The sequence below is a fragment of the Puma concolor genome, chromosome D1, assembly GCF_028749965.1.
Source record: "Puma concolor isolate L17-30 chromosome D1, mPumCon1.1.hap2, whole genome shotgun sequence".
Classification (NCBI taxonomy): domain Eukaryota; kingdom Metazoa; phylum Chordata; class Mammalia; order Carnivora; family Felidae; genus Puma; species Puma concolor.
The window spans coordinates 46,197,163-46,209,817 of record NC_141676.1 but is presented as its reverse complement, the minus strand read 5'-3'; the positions used below and the strand labels follow the sequence as shown (position 1 = coordinate 46,209,817).

Below are 12,655 nucleotides of genomic sequence, written 5' to 3'. Positions count from 1 at the left end.
CTTTGACATCACAGCTTACCTTTCCACAGCCTCCTACCCCTCCATTTCAATAAGCACAGTTAACCTGATGAGCGTTCTAAGTGCTTTTCCGATACTGAGCTCATTCAGTCTGTGACTGCATCCTTCTCATTTTACGGGGGAGAAAGTACAGCTCCCAGAGGTCACGGAACTGGCCCAGGACGCACACCTCGTAGGTGGCAGAGCTGGGATTTGAACCCAGCCATCTGGCTCCAGAGGCCCTGCACTGACCACTGCCCTGCCCTCCCTCCTCATGTGCCCATGATCTCACCCTTTTGTCCATGCCCCACCTGCCCCTTGCCAGGGGGAGAGTCTCAGCTCTTCCCCAGCCCCTGCTTGTGAAAGTGCCAGGGACGTCACATGCCTGATCCACCGGCTCTGGAGAAACACCTGCGCGGTATTCTTCCCCTTTTCTCTCACCTTGCCCACATCCTCAGAGAAGGCATATCCCTTTTCTCCTCAGAGTCTCAACCCTCCTTGGGTCCACCCCTGCTGGCTGGGCCAGCCTGCCTCCACCCACAGCCCTGACCTGGAACTAAGAGCGCCTCCCAGGCCTCCCCGTCTGCTCTCCCTCACACCAGTGTCTTGATTCTACCACGAAATAACAGCACTACATCCTTTGGTTTCCTTTAGAACAAGATGCGGAAGTTTTCCAGAACTTTCTTCAACTTCAGGCAGTAAGTTTTCTGGTGGAAATAGTGTTCTTCCCTCTGAGTCTTTAGGGCCAGGCTCTCTTATTCTATACAGTAAAAAAAAGAAGAAGAAAGGTTCTTCTTCCTAGACTTCAGTAATAGACTTGGCGAAGGTCTAAGAAGGCATCTCTTTTATCATTCATTCAGCAAACATTTACTAAGCACTTGTGCTGGGCGAGGTGGTGCTCTGTCTCATGACTCTTCATGAGATCTCTGAATCCCACTAAGGGCCCCCAGTAGCCCCTGGAGACTGGGATGTTGTAGGTTCTGCTCCATTGATCGTGTTGAAGACTTCTTCCACAAGAACCAGCCTTGTGTTCCTTCACAGAATTCCCCAGGACTTACAAATCCTGCCCCCGTGAGACCCTCTCAACTGGCCCTCCAAGCCCTGTGCTTCCAAACGCAGCCTCCTTGATTTGTGCTTGATTCCGGGATTCCCAAGCATCTAGAGCTACCAGCAGGATTGTCCACAGGTGCCACAGACAGGGATCCCCTGGCCCCTGACAGCCACGGTCAGTGCCTTTTCCCCAGCTCAGAACAGACTTCCAACAGCCCGGTCCACCAGGCAAGCATCTGCAGCCCCTAATTCAAGTCTCACCGCCACCCTGGTTCCTTCTCCTTCCCTCACCGACAACACACACACACACACACACACACACACACACACACGCACGCACGCACGCCCCTAAGCTGTCTTTCCTCCTCCATTCTGCTCCTGTCCCTTACGTTTGCCTCACAGCTAGGGAAGAAAGGCCTTCCTTCCTCAAGACACTTGACTGCCACCTGCTGGAAGTTTGTCATAACGGCTCCGCAGATCTCTGCCACTTACCGCGGCAGAGGCACATCCCAGACTTGTGCTGTTTGTGCAAGTGTAAGCCTGGCTCCGCCCCTTGCAGCGAGCATGCGGTCATGTCTTTATTTAGATCCTGTCTCTCCAACTCGATTGAGGGGATCTTGAACATTAAGACTGCTGATTCCGCTCTGTGTTCCCGGTGCCCTAGGGGCTAGACAAATCCTCGCTGAATGACCCCGATGCAAACACCTGTTACCTTAGGCTCAAAGCACCTGGCCTTACTGGACGAACATTCTCTAAATGCATCTGTTGCAAAGCAAGGCAACTGAACTCCCCACAGGCTGTCATAGGGACCATGGAGGGCCCAGGGACTTGCAGAGGAGACAGAGCCCCTCCAGCCTCTTGCCTCTGCTCAGAGACCACCACCACCTGAACGGACTAGAGCAGCTCCTCATCCATTCCCTCAGTAAACTTGGAGCCAGGCCCCAGCACCACATCGTGGAGAACGTGGAGGATGGGAACAAGGGCCACCTGCCATGGCCCTCTAGGGTTGGTGGGGGGGGGGTGTAGGCAGGGAGGGAAAGTACTTCTGGAACACCTCTATGCCCAGGGCAGGCCCCTGAAGGTTGTGGGATACAGAGATGGCCATGCAGGGGCCCTTACTGGAAGGCTTGGGGTTTTGAGGAAGCAAATCAGTAAGCATACAGCTAGTAGGGTAATCGAGGATGCCGATTCCCTAGCGTCCATATTTTCCTAAGCCACGCCCTCTTATTAAGCCACGCCATCAAACACTGCCACCCTAGTGACATACTGGGGATTCACAACGTGGCTTAACGGAGCACCGTCAGCTGTCACACCTGAGGGTAGGGGCAGGCCGGGGCAGGTGTTCACTGAGGTCCCATTTTAAAAGGGGGAAGCACTCTCTTCTTTCACAAAGCTTGTTGCCTCAGAGCCCTTAGGCCCGGCATTGCTCAGGTCCCATAAACCTCCCTGACAGATACCCCTCCCTGGTCAGTCTGTCCGGAGGATACACTTCCCAGCCAGTGTGAGGGCTGGACGTTTCCTTCTCTGCCCTGGCTGCCAGGAAGCCCAGAGACAAACCTATTGGTTCAGGTTCTGTAGCTGTCTTGAACTAGGATTGCCTTTTCTTACTTCCCCTCATGCCTGCTCCAGGAATGCTTGGATTGGGGCTGGGGGTGGTTTTGGAGACGGGACTGGCAGTGGTGTGGTAGTCAGAAGACCCAGCATGGAGCCGGGCACACTTGGGCTTCCGTCCCCACCTGCCAGCTGCATTATCTTAAGCAAGTTAGCTTTGCCTCCTCCATCCTCACCTGGAAAATGGGGATAATGACCACAATTAATGGATGGGTTATTGTGAAGATGAAACTAGTCCAGTGTGAACATCCCTGTCCCTTCCCTCCTCCCAGATCAGGGGATCCGTCAGTGGCTCCAGGATCCCGTCTGTGCTTCCTTCATCCTGCCTGTGTCGGTCTGCTTCGGATGGGTGAGAGATGCAGCGGTAGGAACTAGGTGACCAACTGTCCTGGTTTGTGGGGGACACGGGTTTTCTGGGAGGCAGGACTTGCGGTGCTAAAGTGGGAAGGTCTGAGGCAAACAGAAGAGTTGGTCTCCCTAGTGACACCCAGCCTCAGCCTCTCAGTGGCTCCCAGTAGCAAAGCTTTATTTCTTCCTCGTGCCTCTATCCATCCGGGACCTCCGCGAAAGGAGGAGCCTCGCTCCGGGAAATTCCTGCTCTCGGCACAAAGGAACACGTGGTAAAGCTTCTTTTAGAAGGTTGAGGCCGTCCCTTCCGCTGGCATTCATCCATCAAGGAGAATCACGTGGCAGGGCCAACACTGCACACTGTCCTCGCAGGGAGGGGAGGCTAACAGTTGGAACCACAATGCAAGCTACACGCCCCTTCCCCTTCTTGTAGCATGTTGGGGTACTGGGTCAAGGAGGAGGGAAAGCAGAGAGAGATGCCTGGTCTGCGATCGGTGGTCTTCAATGTGGTCATCCTCCTGTAGATGACATGGGTGGGTTTCTCATCCTCTCGTTGATGACGCGTGTGGGTTTCTCCGGCTTTCGGCTCACCCTGCTCTGCTCAGAGGAGCAGCTGTGTCTGCTTTTGGTGCCTAATAGTGGTTGACACCCTCACCCTTCTCAGCTGCCGAGGTCCTCTGCAGGGGCTAGCCGGGGCTGGGACTCCCCTTCCAGCCCCGTGCTCCTTTGTATGGAGCCCCTGAGATTCTTCTTCCTGAGCTCCAAGGAGCACGAGGGGATTGAGGGGCTACTGAGAGTACCATCAAGCTCTCCCCAAGCACACTGCACAAGTCTCTTTGTGCCTTGCTTCCTCTGACATCCGGTGAGCCTCCCCCTCCTTTGGAAGTCTCCAGCTCAGAAGTGGACACACGTGGGGTCCCCGATTCCAGGCCAGGCTCCCCCAAGAGTGTCTTTGCCATGTGTGACTTTGATGGCAGCACCAGGGCTGGCCCGGAGCCCCCCCTTAGCAAGGACCCCTCTCCCAGTTACCTGTTGTCTCTTGGAGCTCCCTCCCGGGGCTCAGTTCTCCGTCGGAAGAAATCAGCACAGAAAGAGGGGTTTTCTTTTGTTGTTTCATTCATTGTCTTACATCTAAGAACACCTTCTTGGAGAGAAGACAGCTTTCCAAAAATACTTGTCACAGCTGATTCAAGCTTACTTACTTTGTCCAAGCATACAGGAAAGGGCTTTCTGATTTTTGTTTTGCAAAATATAGTGCCAGCATTTGTGGGAGCATTCATTATTTCTATAAAGGAAATTTGAGTATTGGAACAACTGATCCAGATAAGAAATTTCATATGGGCTTTGGTACGGAGAGCCTTCATCTAAGTTTCGGAGAAGTGAGGGAAAGAGAGTGAGGTGCGGTACCCAGGGGACTCCCTAATAGTGAGATCACGGAGGCGGGGCAGAGAGTGGAGGGGCCACAGGTGTGAAGAGAAGGGTCAGAGCAGCATGGGCAGAGCCAAAAGGCCTCTTGGGGGAGCCAGAAATGCCTTCAACCTGAAGGCACTTGAAAGGAGAGCCGTTCACCAGGTGACCAATTAGTAAAGGGCAAAGCAGCATGGGCCAGTGGAGGTCACGTGCTCTTGAGAACTTAAGTGCCTAGAGCTTTAGGCATCAGATGGGGAGGGCTGGGCGGGGCAGGAAATGCAAGCATGCAAGCAAGCAAGCAAGCAAGCAAGCAACCAACCAACCAACCAACCAACCAACCAACCAACCAACCAACCAACCAACCAGCCTGTTGTGGAGGTTTGATGTTTCCTGGTAGGGAGTTTCTGGAAGGCTTGGGGCAGAGCAGGGGAGGAGCTACTGAAGTGTTTTAAATAAGGGGGGGATCCTATCTGTGACCACAGTATGGAGGGCCCAGGCTGGGGAGGAGAACGGCATGGAGGGAGGCAGTGGCCCATCTGTCAGAGGGCAAGCGGGGTGAGGGAAGGAGGGAGTGCCCAGGGTGGGTCCTCATCTGGGGGCTGGAGGAGAGCGTGGGACCCATGTGGGGAATCAGACCGAGCCCAGGGAGGGAGCTCCAAGAGACAACAGGTAACTGTGAGAGGGTTCCTTGCAAAGGTGGGGGGGCTCCGGACGAGCCCTGGTGCCGCCATCCGAGTCACGCGTGGTGAAGACACTCTTGGAGGGTAAGTGCTTGGGCAGCACTGCCCTGGGGACTTGGTGTCCATGGGCTGTTCAGCTGAGGCTTAGGGACTAGAACCCCAAAATCCTGTCCTGCTGTTTGCACGTGTCCAGACTGTGGCTACCCGGGTCAGTGAGGGTGTCTGAATCAGACCGCACAGAAGCTTAAGTCAAGAGGACAAAAGCAGCCCTATTTCTGGACGTTCAAGACCAAGGTATTCAAAGGCTGCAAGAAGTAGCCAGCAGACTGTGGAACCCCAGAATTTTTGCTTCAGAAAGGTCAGGAAAGGCCCACTCAAGACCTGATGTTGCTATCTCAAGAAAGGGAATGGGAAGGCAGGTGTGGCCCTCTTCCTTTAGAGCCAGTTCCTTCTAGACGCGGGGACCACAGGCCGGAGAGGAGACCCGTCTCCTGCCAGTGGAAGGGCAGGGCGGCAGGCCATTTGATAACACAAGCACCTTCTCCGAATTGCCTTTCCCCTTAGCTCTAGGTGCCCAGACTCTGTACATGAACTTCCTGGGCATTTCCTATAAACCTCTTACCTTGCCTCTAGCAGTCTCAGATATGGCCCTGTGCGCACGTGCTTTGGCTTAGTGTTTCCCGAAGGCCTGTTTTCTGTTGTTCCTTGTCTGCGCTCGGACGGCTCTTCACCTGGGAGAGAGCGGAAGCTGTCCTCGGTGGCGATGGGGCCCCGCGGCTGTGTGACCTGGGCTAGTGTCTTCACGTCTCTCTCTGCCTCAGCCTTCTCATCGGTACAGTGAAGAAAATAGTAGCGTCTACCTCATGGTTGTTTTGGGGTGTAAATAAGTTAATCTACGTGACGCGGTGAGAACAGTGCCTGACACAGAGCCAGTAGGAGAAACGAAAAGTACAGCTAATCTTCTTTCTCTTAAAGGCACATCCAGGAATCCATGTTTAATCACTTAAAAAGCATTGTTTTTCGTAGAAAAATCTCGCCTGCCAGCTTCCTTCATGCGTCTGCAGTTGGGTTTAATAGGCAGCTGGAGGCTGGGATGGTGAGCCTCTGACCAGGAGTCGGGAGCTAGCTCCCCCGTGTCCCTTAGCCAACAGGAGATCGTTCGGTTTATCTTCCCCCAAGTGACCTGGCTGGGTGTTCTTTTCTTGTGGGCCCCACTGTAGGTTTCCGGAAGAAGTTGACTGCCCGAAAGGAAACTGCAAAACATGAAAGTCGCTTTGAGGTGACCGATAAGCCCCGTGGCCCCTTGCTTCTCCCGCAGTGGATCTGAGCTTTAAGAACTCTAACTTCAGGTAATAAATCACCTCCCCAACCCCCCACCTGCTGTCATTGGCAGTTCCCATGGGAGTTCTTTTTAGGAAGGGTGCTTTCTCCCGGGAGCCCTGGAACTTGGAATAGTCCACCTCAGGCTGTCATCTGGCTGTTCACAAAGAGACAGTGGGGGCTAGACGTGGCACCCCGCAACTGACCCACAGCCCAGAGGGTCGCTGAGACCCCAAGGGTAGGACTCTACTCCTCCTTGGTCTCCTTCTCCTACTGTCAGTAATAATGAGGATTATCATGGCAGCCACCGTTGATCTGATTAAACGATTATAACCTGCTTCTCAAGGAATACATTGGAATAACCGGGGAATTCTGAAGATGAAAAGTAGTAAGAGGGAGAAGATTTTGTTCTACCCAACATTAAAATATAAAGCCACAATAGCATAGGACTGGACTGGAAGTAACTAGGTCAAAGGAACGGAATAGGACAATAAACCAATAAAGGTGGCCTTTCAAATGATGGGTAACAGAAGGTCTGGTAAATGGTGTTGGCACAGTTATCTATCCATTGGACGGAAATAAGTTTCCAACTGTAAGTAGTGTATCAAAAATAATTTCCAAATGGATAAAGAGCTAAATAAAGTTACAAAAATATCAATAAAGAGAGCATTTGTATTTTGGGGCTGAGAAAAGGCTTTTTTTTTTTTTTTTTTTTAATGTCACTTTTAACTGTGCCTACAAATACTGTAAGCAAAGTTAGAAGGCCAAAAGGGGGCTGATATTTATGACATCTATGACATGCAAGAATGGATATTCCTAACGTACAAACTTATTCATTCAACATCTATTGAGTTTTTTTTTTTTATTTTTTTTTTAATTTTATTGTTTATTTTTGAGAGAGAGAGAAAGAGAGCTCAGTTGGGGGTGGGACAGAGAGAGATAGAGGGAGACACAGAATCGGAAGCAGGCTCCAGGCTCCGAGCTGTCAGCACGGAGCCTGACTCAGGGCTCGAACCCACCAACCATGAGATCATGACCTGAGCTGAAGTCGAACGCTTAACCGACTGAGCCACCCAGGCGCCCCTATTTATTGAGTTTTATGCTAGAGAGTGTCCTAGGCTACTAGGGTGTAAGCTGTGAACTAAACCAAATCATTGCCTTCTGACGCTTCTAGTCTAACGGAAAGGAAGCTAGTAAATAGATTATTGGTAAGGATTGTGGGTAAAGATGAAGCAGGGAGGGGCGGTTAGAGGGGATTGGTGCTGCTGTGGACATTCAGGGAAGCTTCGCTGCCAAAGTGACATTTGAGCAGAAATAGAAAAGAGAATGGGGGAAAAGTTGGATTTGGATTTTTTAAAAAAGGTTAGCTGATGGGATTTTCTAATGGATCTGGTGCAGGCTGTGAAAGGAAGCATGGAGTTGGGATGATTTCTAGGTTTGGGGCCTGAGCATATTGAGAAGGATGGAAGTACCATTGATGTGAGCATCACGAGGGGGCCTGGCTTGGGGAGGACCAGGGATTTGGTTTGGATACTTGAGTTTGAGGTCTCTGTTGTCTATTCAAAGGGAGACATCCGGGAAACAGTCGTATAACTTTGGAATTCAGGAGATGTCCAGGCTTGGAGGTATATATTTGGGAGTTCTCCTAGCGTGGGTCATATTTAAAGCAATGAAAATACACAGACCTCTTAGGGAGTGGGTATAAACACAGGAAGTGTGATGACATTCGCAGGACCCCAATGTAGGGGTGAGAGAGGAGGAGGGACCAACAAAAGACCCCATCAGGGGACAGGTGCCCCAGTGAAGTGGAAGGGGACAATGAGAAGGTGGCCTCCCCAAAGCCAAGAGCCAATGAGGAGGGGCAGATCAGCTCCAGCAGGTGTTGGGATGGGGCACTTAAGGAATGTAGGACCAGCCACTGGATTTAGCAACGAGGAGGTCACTGGGGAACCTAACGGGGGCTGTCTTATTGGAATGATGGGTACAAAAGCCCAATTTGAGTTGGTTTATAGCAAGTAAAAGGAAAGGAATTGGAAACTGAGAAATGAGGTAGGGACTAGAAGGGCGTAGAGTTCAACAAAGCGTTTGTTTTTTTCCTCAAGAGGAGAGTTGCTGTGTGTTTTTATCCAAAGGAGAGTGATCCAGTAGAGGGGGGAAAGTGGATGGTGCAGGGTCGGAGGCAGGGGGAGACTTCGGGAGTGCTGGTCTTCAGTAGTGAGAGAGGATGGAGTCCCCACCCCTCGGGGGCAGAGGGTCCTAAACAGCAGCTTGTAGGTGGGCCGTAGATGTGCTCACTTTTCACAGTGAAGTAGAGCAGAAAGTATCATCTGAGAGTACGGATGGGGACAAAAGAGCAGGTGTGATGTTCCCAGGAGTGGAGCAGGGGATTCCAGGGCCACCGGCAGCACTGGCGTCAGTGGTGAGAGGTCGTGGATTGAAAGTGAGGGCAGCTAGTTCATTGTGTGCTTTCCTTCCAGCAGGTTCAGGTGTCCAGGTGAACATGAGTTAGGAGGCCCGTCCGTACTGAAGAAAATACGGTAGAAAAGCAGGACATGAGTGGGCACAAAGGAAACCAGAGAAATGCCTATAAACATAGGGACACCATCCGTAATCATTTAAAAATGCAAGTAAAAACCAATGGGGATTTGTTCTTTTTCTTCAGATTGACAGGCACTCTTGTTGGGGATATAAATTACTGGAGCTCTGCTGAAGCACGGTGTTCCAGAATGTACCCAGACATACTATGTGCGGTCCCTTCTGTCATGCTTTTAGACATTTGTCCTAAGAGATCATAGCTCAGCTGCCTGGGGATAGAGCACAAAGATGTTCCCTCCAGCATTGGCCCCGCAAGTGAAAAGCTGGCCCACTCCTAACCCTGGTGCACTAATCTGTGGCCGTGACCGTCGTCTTGGAAACGGCCTCACAGTCTCCCCTCTTGCTTTGCAGATGAAGCAACTTGAGCCCAGGGAGAGGGAGTGAGCGCCCGGGTCACGTGGTGTGGAGCTCGGCCCGTCTGCGGGCAGTGCGCGGCCCTCTCAACTCGGCTTGGACTTGGAGTCCCTCGCAAGGTACTTGTCAGCCTCTCTTCTGGGCCGGCTGACTCCACGCTTTTGAAATGTGAATTCTCAAGGCGTTTTGCAAAGTTTTCTACAAGGTCTCTATGTCCTCATGCAGCTTTTCCTTGCAGGGGATGTGGGGTACCACGGACAGCCGGGAAAGACGGGACAGATTTTTGCCTGGCCCGGTGATAGGGAGGGACCATATTTTTCTGGCTCCCAAGAGAGACTTCAAGTCTGAGAAAGGGTATTTTCTGCTTTCCCCTCACTTTTTCAAAAGTTGTAACAAAAATAAAAAGATAACTAGGGAATCCTGTTTGCTTTATGGATTGGAAGAAAATCGAACCGTCAGGGAATAGCAGGTCCCCTCCGAGGTAGGAGCACTGGGCGACAATTCCTAGCGTGTTGGGTTCTGCCGTAGCACGGGAGAAGCCACCCGGTTTCTCTGAGCTTTGTGTCTTCACCAGAACAGTGAGCAGGTGAACCTAAATGCTCGGCCATAACTCGTGAAGTCTGAACGACGCTCTTTCCTTTCTGCCACGTCCCTGTTCCAGCTGGCTGGGTGGCAGCGGTGTTAGTGCAATACACAAGTACCCGGCCCTCCACCAGACCACCCTGGCCCACCACCGCGTGAGAAGAGCACGTGGCAACAAACGCGCCTTTGTGCCTCCTTGTGCTAGGTCCCGACCTCCAATGGCCGACCAGAGAATGGACATTTCTTCAACAATCAGTGACTTCATGTCCCCGGGCACCACCGACCTCCTCTCCAGCCCCCTGGGCCCCGGCGGCACGGATTGCAACCGCAAGCGGAAAGGCAGCTCCACCGACTACCAGTAAGCCCTTCAGGGTTCATGTGCCTCTGGCCAAACCTGGTGTCCGTTCCCGGAACATCGAGGGGCCATCTACCATTCCTCCCAGAAGAAGGGGTCCTCTTGGTGCAAAGGGATGGAAATGAAAGAGCCAAGTCTAGGTGGCCGCACGATTGGCTTTTTTTTTTTTTTTTCTTTCTTTCTCTTCCCTGTGGATTGTCAGCAGGAGGCAGCCTCCAGCACTGCTGAGGCACTTACGAACCCCCTCCTGTCCCCACACTGTTCCACGTCAAGGGAAAAGGAAGAACCTTAAAGCCGAGTTAGGTCTTTTACCCCTTCCTTCGTCATCCTTCGCTCCTTTGAGCAAGCTGGCTAAGCCTATGGATGTAATCTCGGTGATTTCAAAGAGAACTTTGCCGGAGGGCCTCTCTCGGAGGAAGACCTCAGCCGCTTCATTGTGTTTGTAGAAGGAATAAGTACAGGTCCTCTCCCAAAACACTGTAGGAACACTGATAATGTCCTGAAACATTATTTAAATTAGTATGTACCTGTTATATTAAATAGTATTTTTGTTTCTTTTTAGACTTGATGACTTTTCTTTTGAGTAAGTAAATTTGCACACTTCCAGTCGACTCTTCTCTATCTGTACAAACCCCCAGGCAGTAGGGTGCTGCGTAGAACACTCAAAGGCACGTTTTGTTTTGTTGAGGCAACTGTGTGGAATCTCATCCAAATGTCCACTTAAGAGGTTTTCTTTTGTTTAATGAGGGAAAATCTCCAAGGAGGTGTCTCCCCTACAGCAGATGTCCTTTCTGCTGAAGTTCACAGGTCGAATTTGGGGAGCACAGTGGCTGAAGGTCAGATGCCCACTAGGAGGTGCTATGATTAATATGTAAGTGACCCCAGATGATTGAGCAAGCAACCGCCCAGGGGATGGAGAGTGGGTGTGAGTACGGAGAGGGTGTAGTCACTCCCAGCAGGGAGGCCAGGAGACGCTCTCTAGGGACCACTTGTCTTAAGGCAAGTGCTGATAGAGTCACTGGTGCCTTCTAACACTTCTGCTCTCTCAACCTGTGGTTTCCAACCTTGTCCCCACCCGAGACCTCCAGGTTTCCCTCATGCACCCTGTTTACAAATCTTCGATGATTCATGGAGACCCCATTAGGCACCCATGATCCCTTTCCCTGTAATTTGAATGTGCTAAAGTCTGATCGGTCAGGCGGAGCTCTCTTCACCTGGGATGATCATCTGGGCCTCCATGACCACACATGAGTCTAGACAAAAAGGGAGGGGGAGTTTTCGTTTTGCTCCGTGGCCTGAATGATTGCTTCTGAGCTTTAGGACTAGCTACAGAAACTCCCTGCCCATGAGGAAATCAAGGGCTCCTGGTTGGACCACTGTTCTAGAATGCCCACAGTGTGATTCAGTGCCCCTGGGAAAGTTGTTTTTGCCCTTGAGACTACATTGTTTGAAGGGCCACATCCCTCTGTTCTTAATAGGATACAAGAAAAAGAGAAGCTCAGGTGTTCGTCAGTGCCCTCCTGGTAAACTTAGGGGCTGGAAAAGGGTGTGAGCTCACCCCAGGAGGATTTGGAACTCCTTCCTTGGAGGATTTCCATCTGTTTTCTACCGAACCACAAGGTGCCCTGAAACTTGGATCTCTGGAGTCTCTGAAAGGGAGGTAGATCCCTGCTGGTGACCCAGGACCCTCAGCCCCACTCCTGCCCTACATCCCAGCTTCTCGGACCTGGGGGTTCCCCACCTTGCTGAGAACCAGAACATTGGGTAGCAGTGCCTTTGAAAAGCTGCCTGAGGGCTCTGCTCAGTGCTTCTTTGTGGGTACTTTGGTTTCCCCCTCTTCACCTCACCACCACCCCCAAATATATATGTATGCACACGTATATTTGAGGCTTGGTATGTTTTGCAAATGAATGAACTCCATTTATCCAGAACGATGAGGGGAAGGAGGTAGTATAGTTATTTGGATACTCTGATTAAGAATTTCCATAATGCTGTGTATTCCCGATGTTCAAAATATGTTGTAAAAGATGTTGACATGCAAACTCTTCTGAGACTACACCTAACTTTTGCTTGATACTCTGGAGAAGCGGTCCTTGTGTAGTAGGTTCAAGTTGTCTTTGTTGGACTCTAAGTCGATAGTCAACACTGGCTATTTGAGCTTTCTGATTACTTAGTTTCTGGATAAATGAGAGCCTTCTATATTGTAAGAAACAGTTTTGTATGTCTTTGTTAACAAATAGTTATGTTCTCTCATTTTTTCAGAGAAAGCATGGACACGGACAAAGATGACCCTCACGGAAGGTACCATGAACCTAGTCATGAACTTCATCCTTTATAGCCATTTTCTTTATAT

At 51.1% G+C, this 12,655-nt stretch overlaps 1 protein-coding gene across 14 annotated transcripts in view; it reads left to right on the top strand.

Moving 5' to 3' along the window:
• BMAL1 (basic helix-loop-helix ARNT like 1) overlaps positions 1–12,655 on the top strand; it is a 100,248-nt gene that overhangs the window by 59,255 nt on the left and 28,338 nt on the right. For 8 of the 14 annotated variants that reach the window (XM_086677930.1, XM_086677928.1, XM_086677929.1 and 5 more), the window contains 4 exons: positions 6,317–6,445; positions 9,363–9,484; positions 10,153–10,305; positions 12,565–12,603. In XM_086677930.1, coding sequence (XP_086534056.1) covers positions 10,166–10,305; positions 12,565–12,603 — 179 coding nt within the window. In that variant the 5' untranslated portion in view covers positions 6,317–6,445; positions 9,363–9,484; positions 10,153–10,165. Of the gene's footprint in view, positions 1–6,316; positions 6,446–9,362; positions 9,485–10,152; positions 10,306–11,084; positions 11,174–11,795; positions 11,923–12,564; positions 12,604–12,655 lie in introns of those variants that run through there. The other 6 variants (XM_086677935.1, XM_086677932.1, XM_086677931.1 and 3 more) reach the window with 4 other exon arrangements.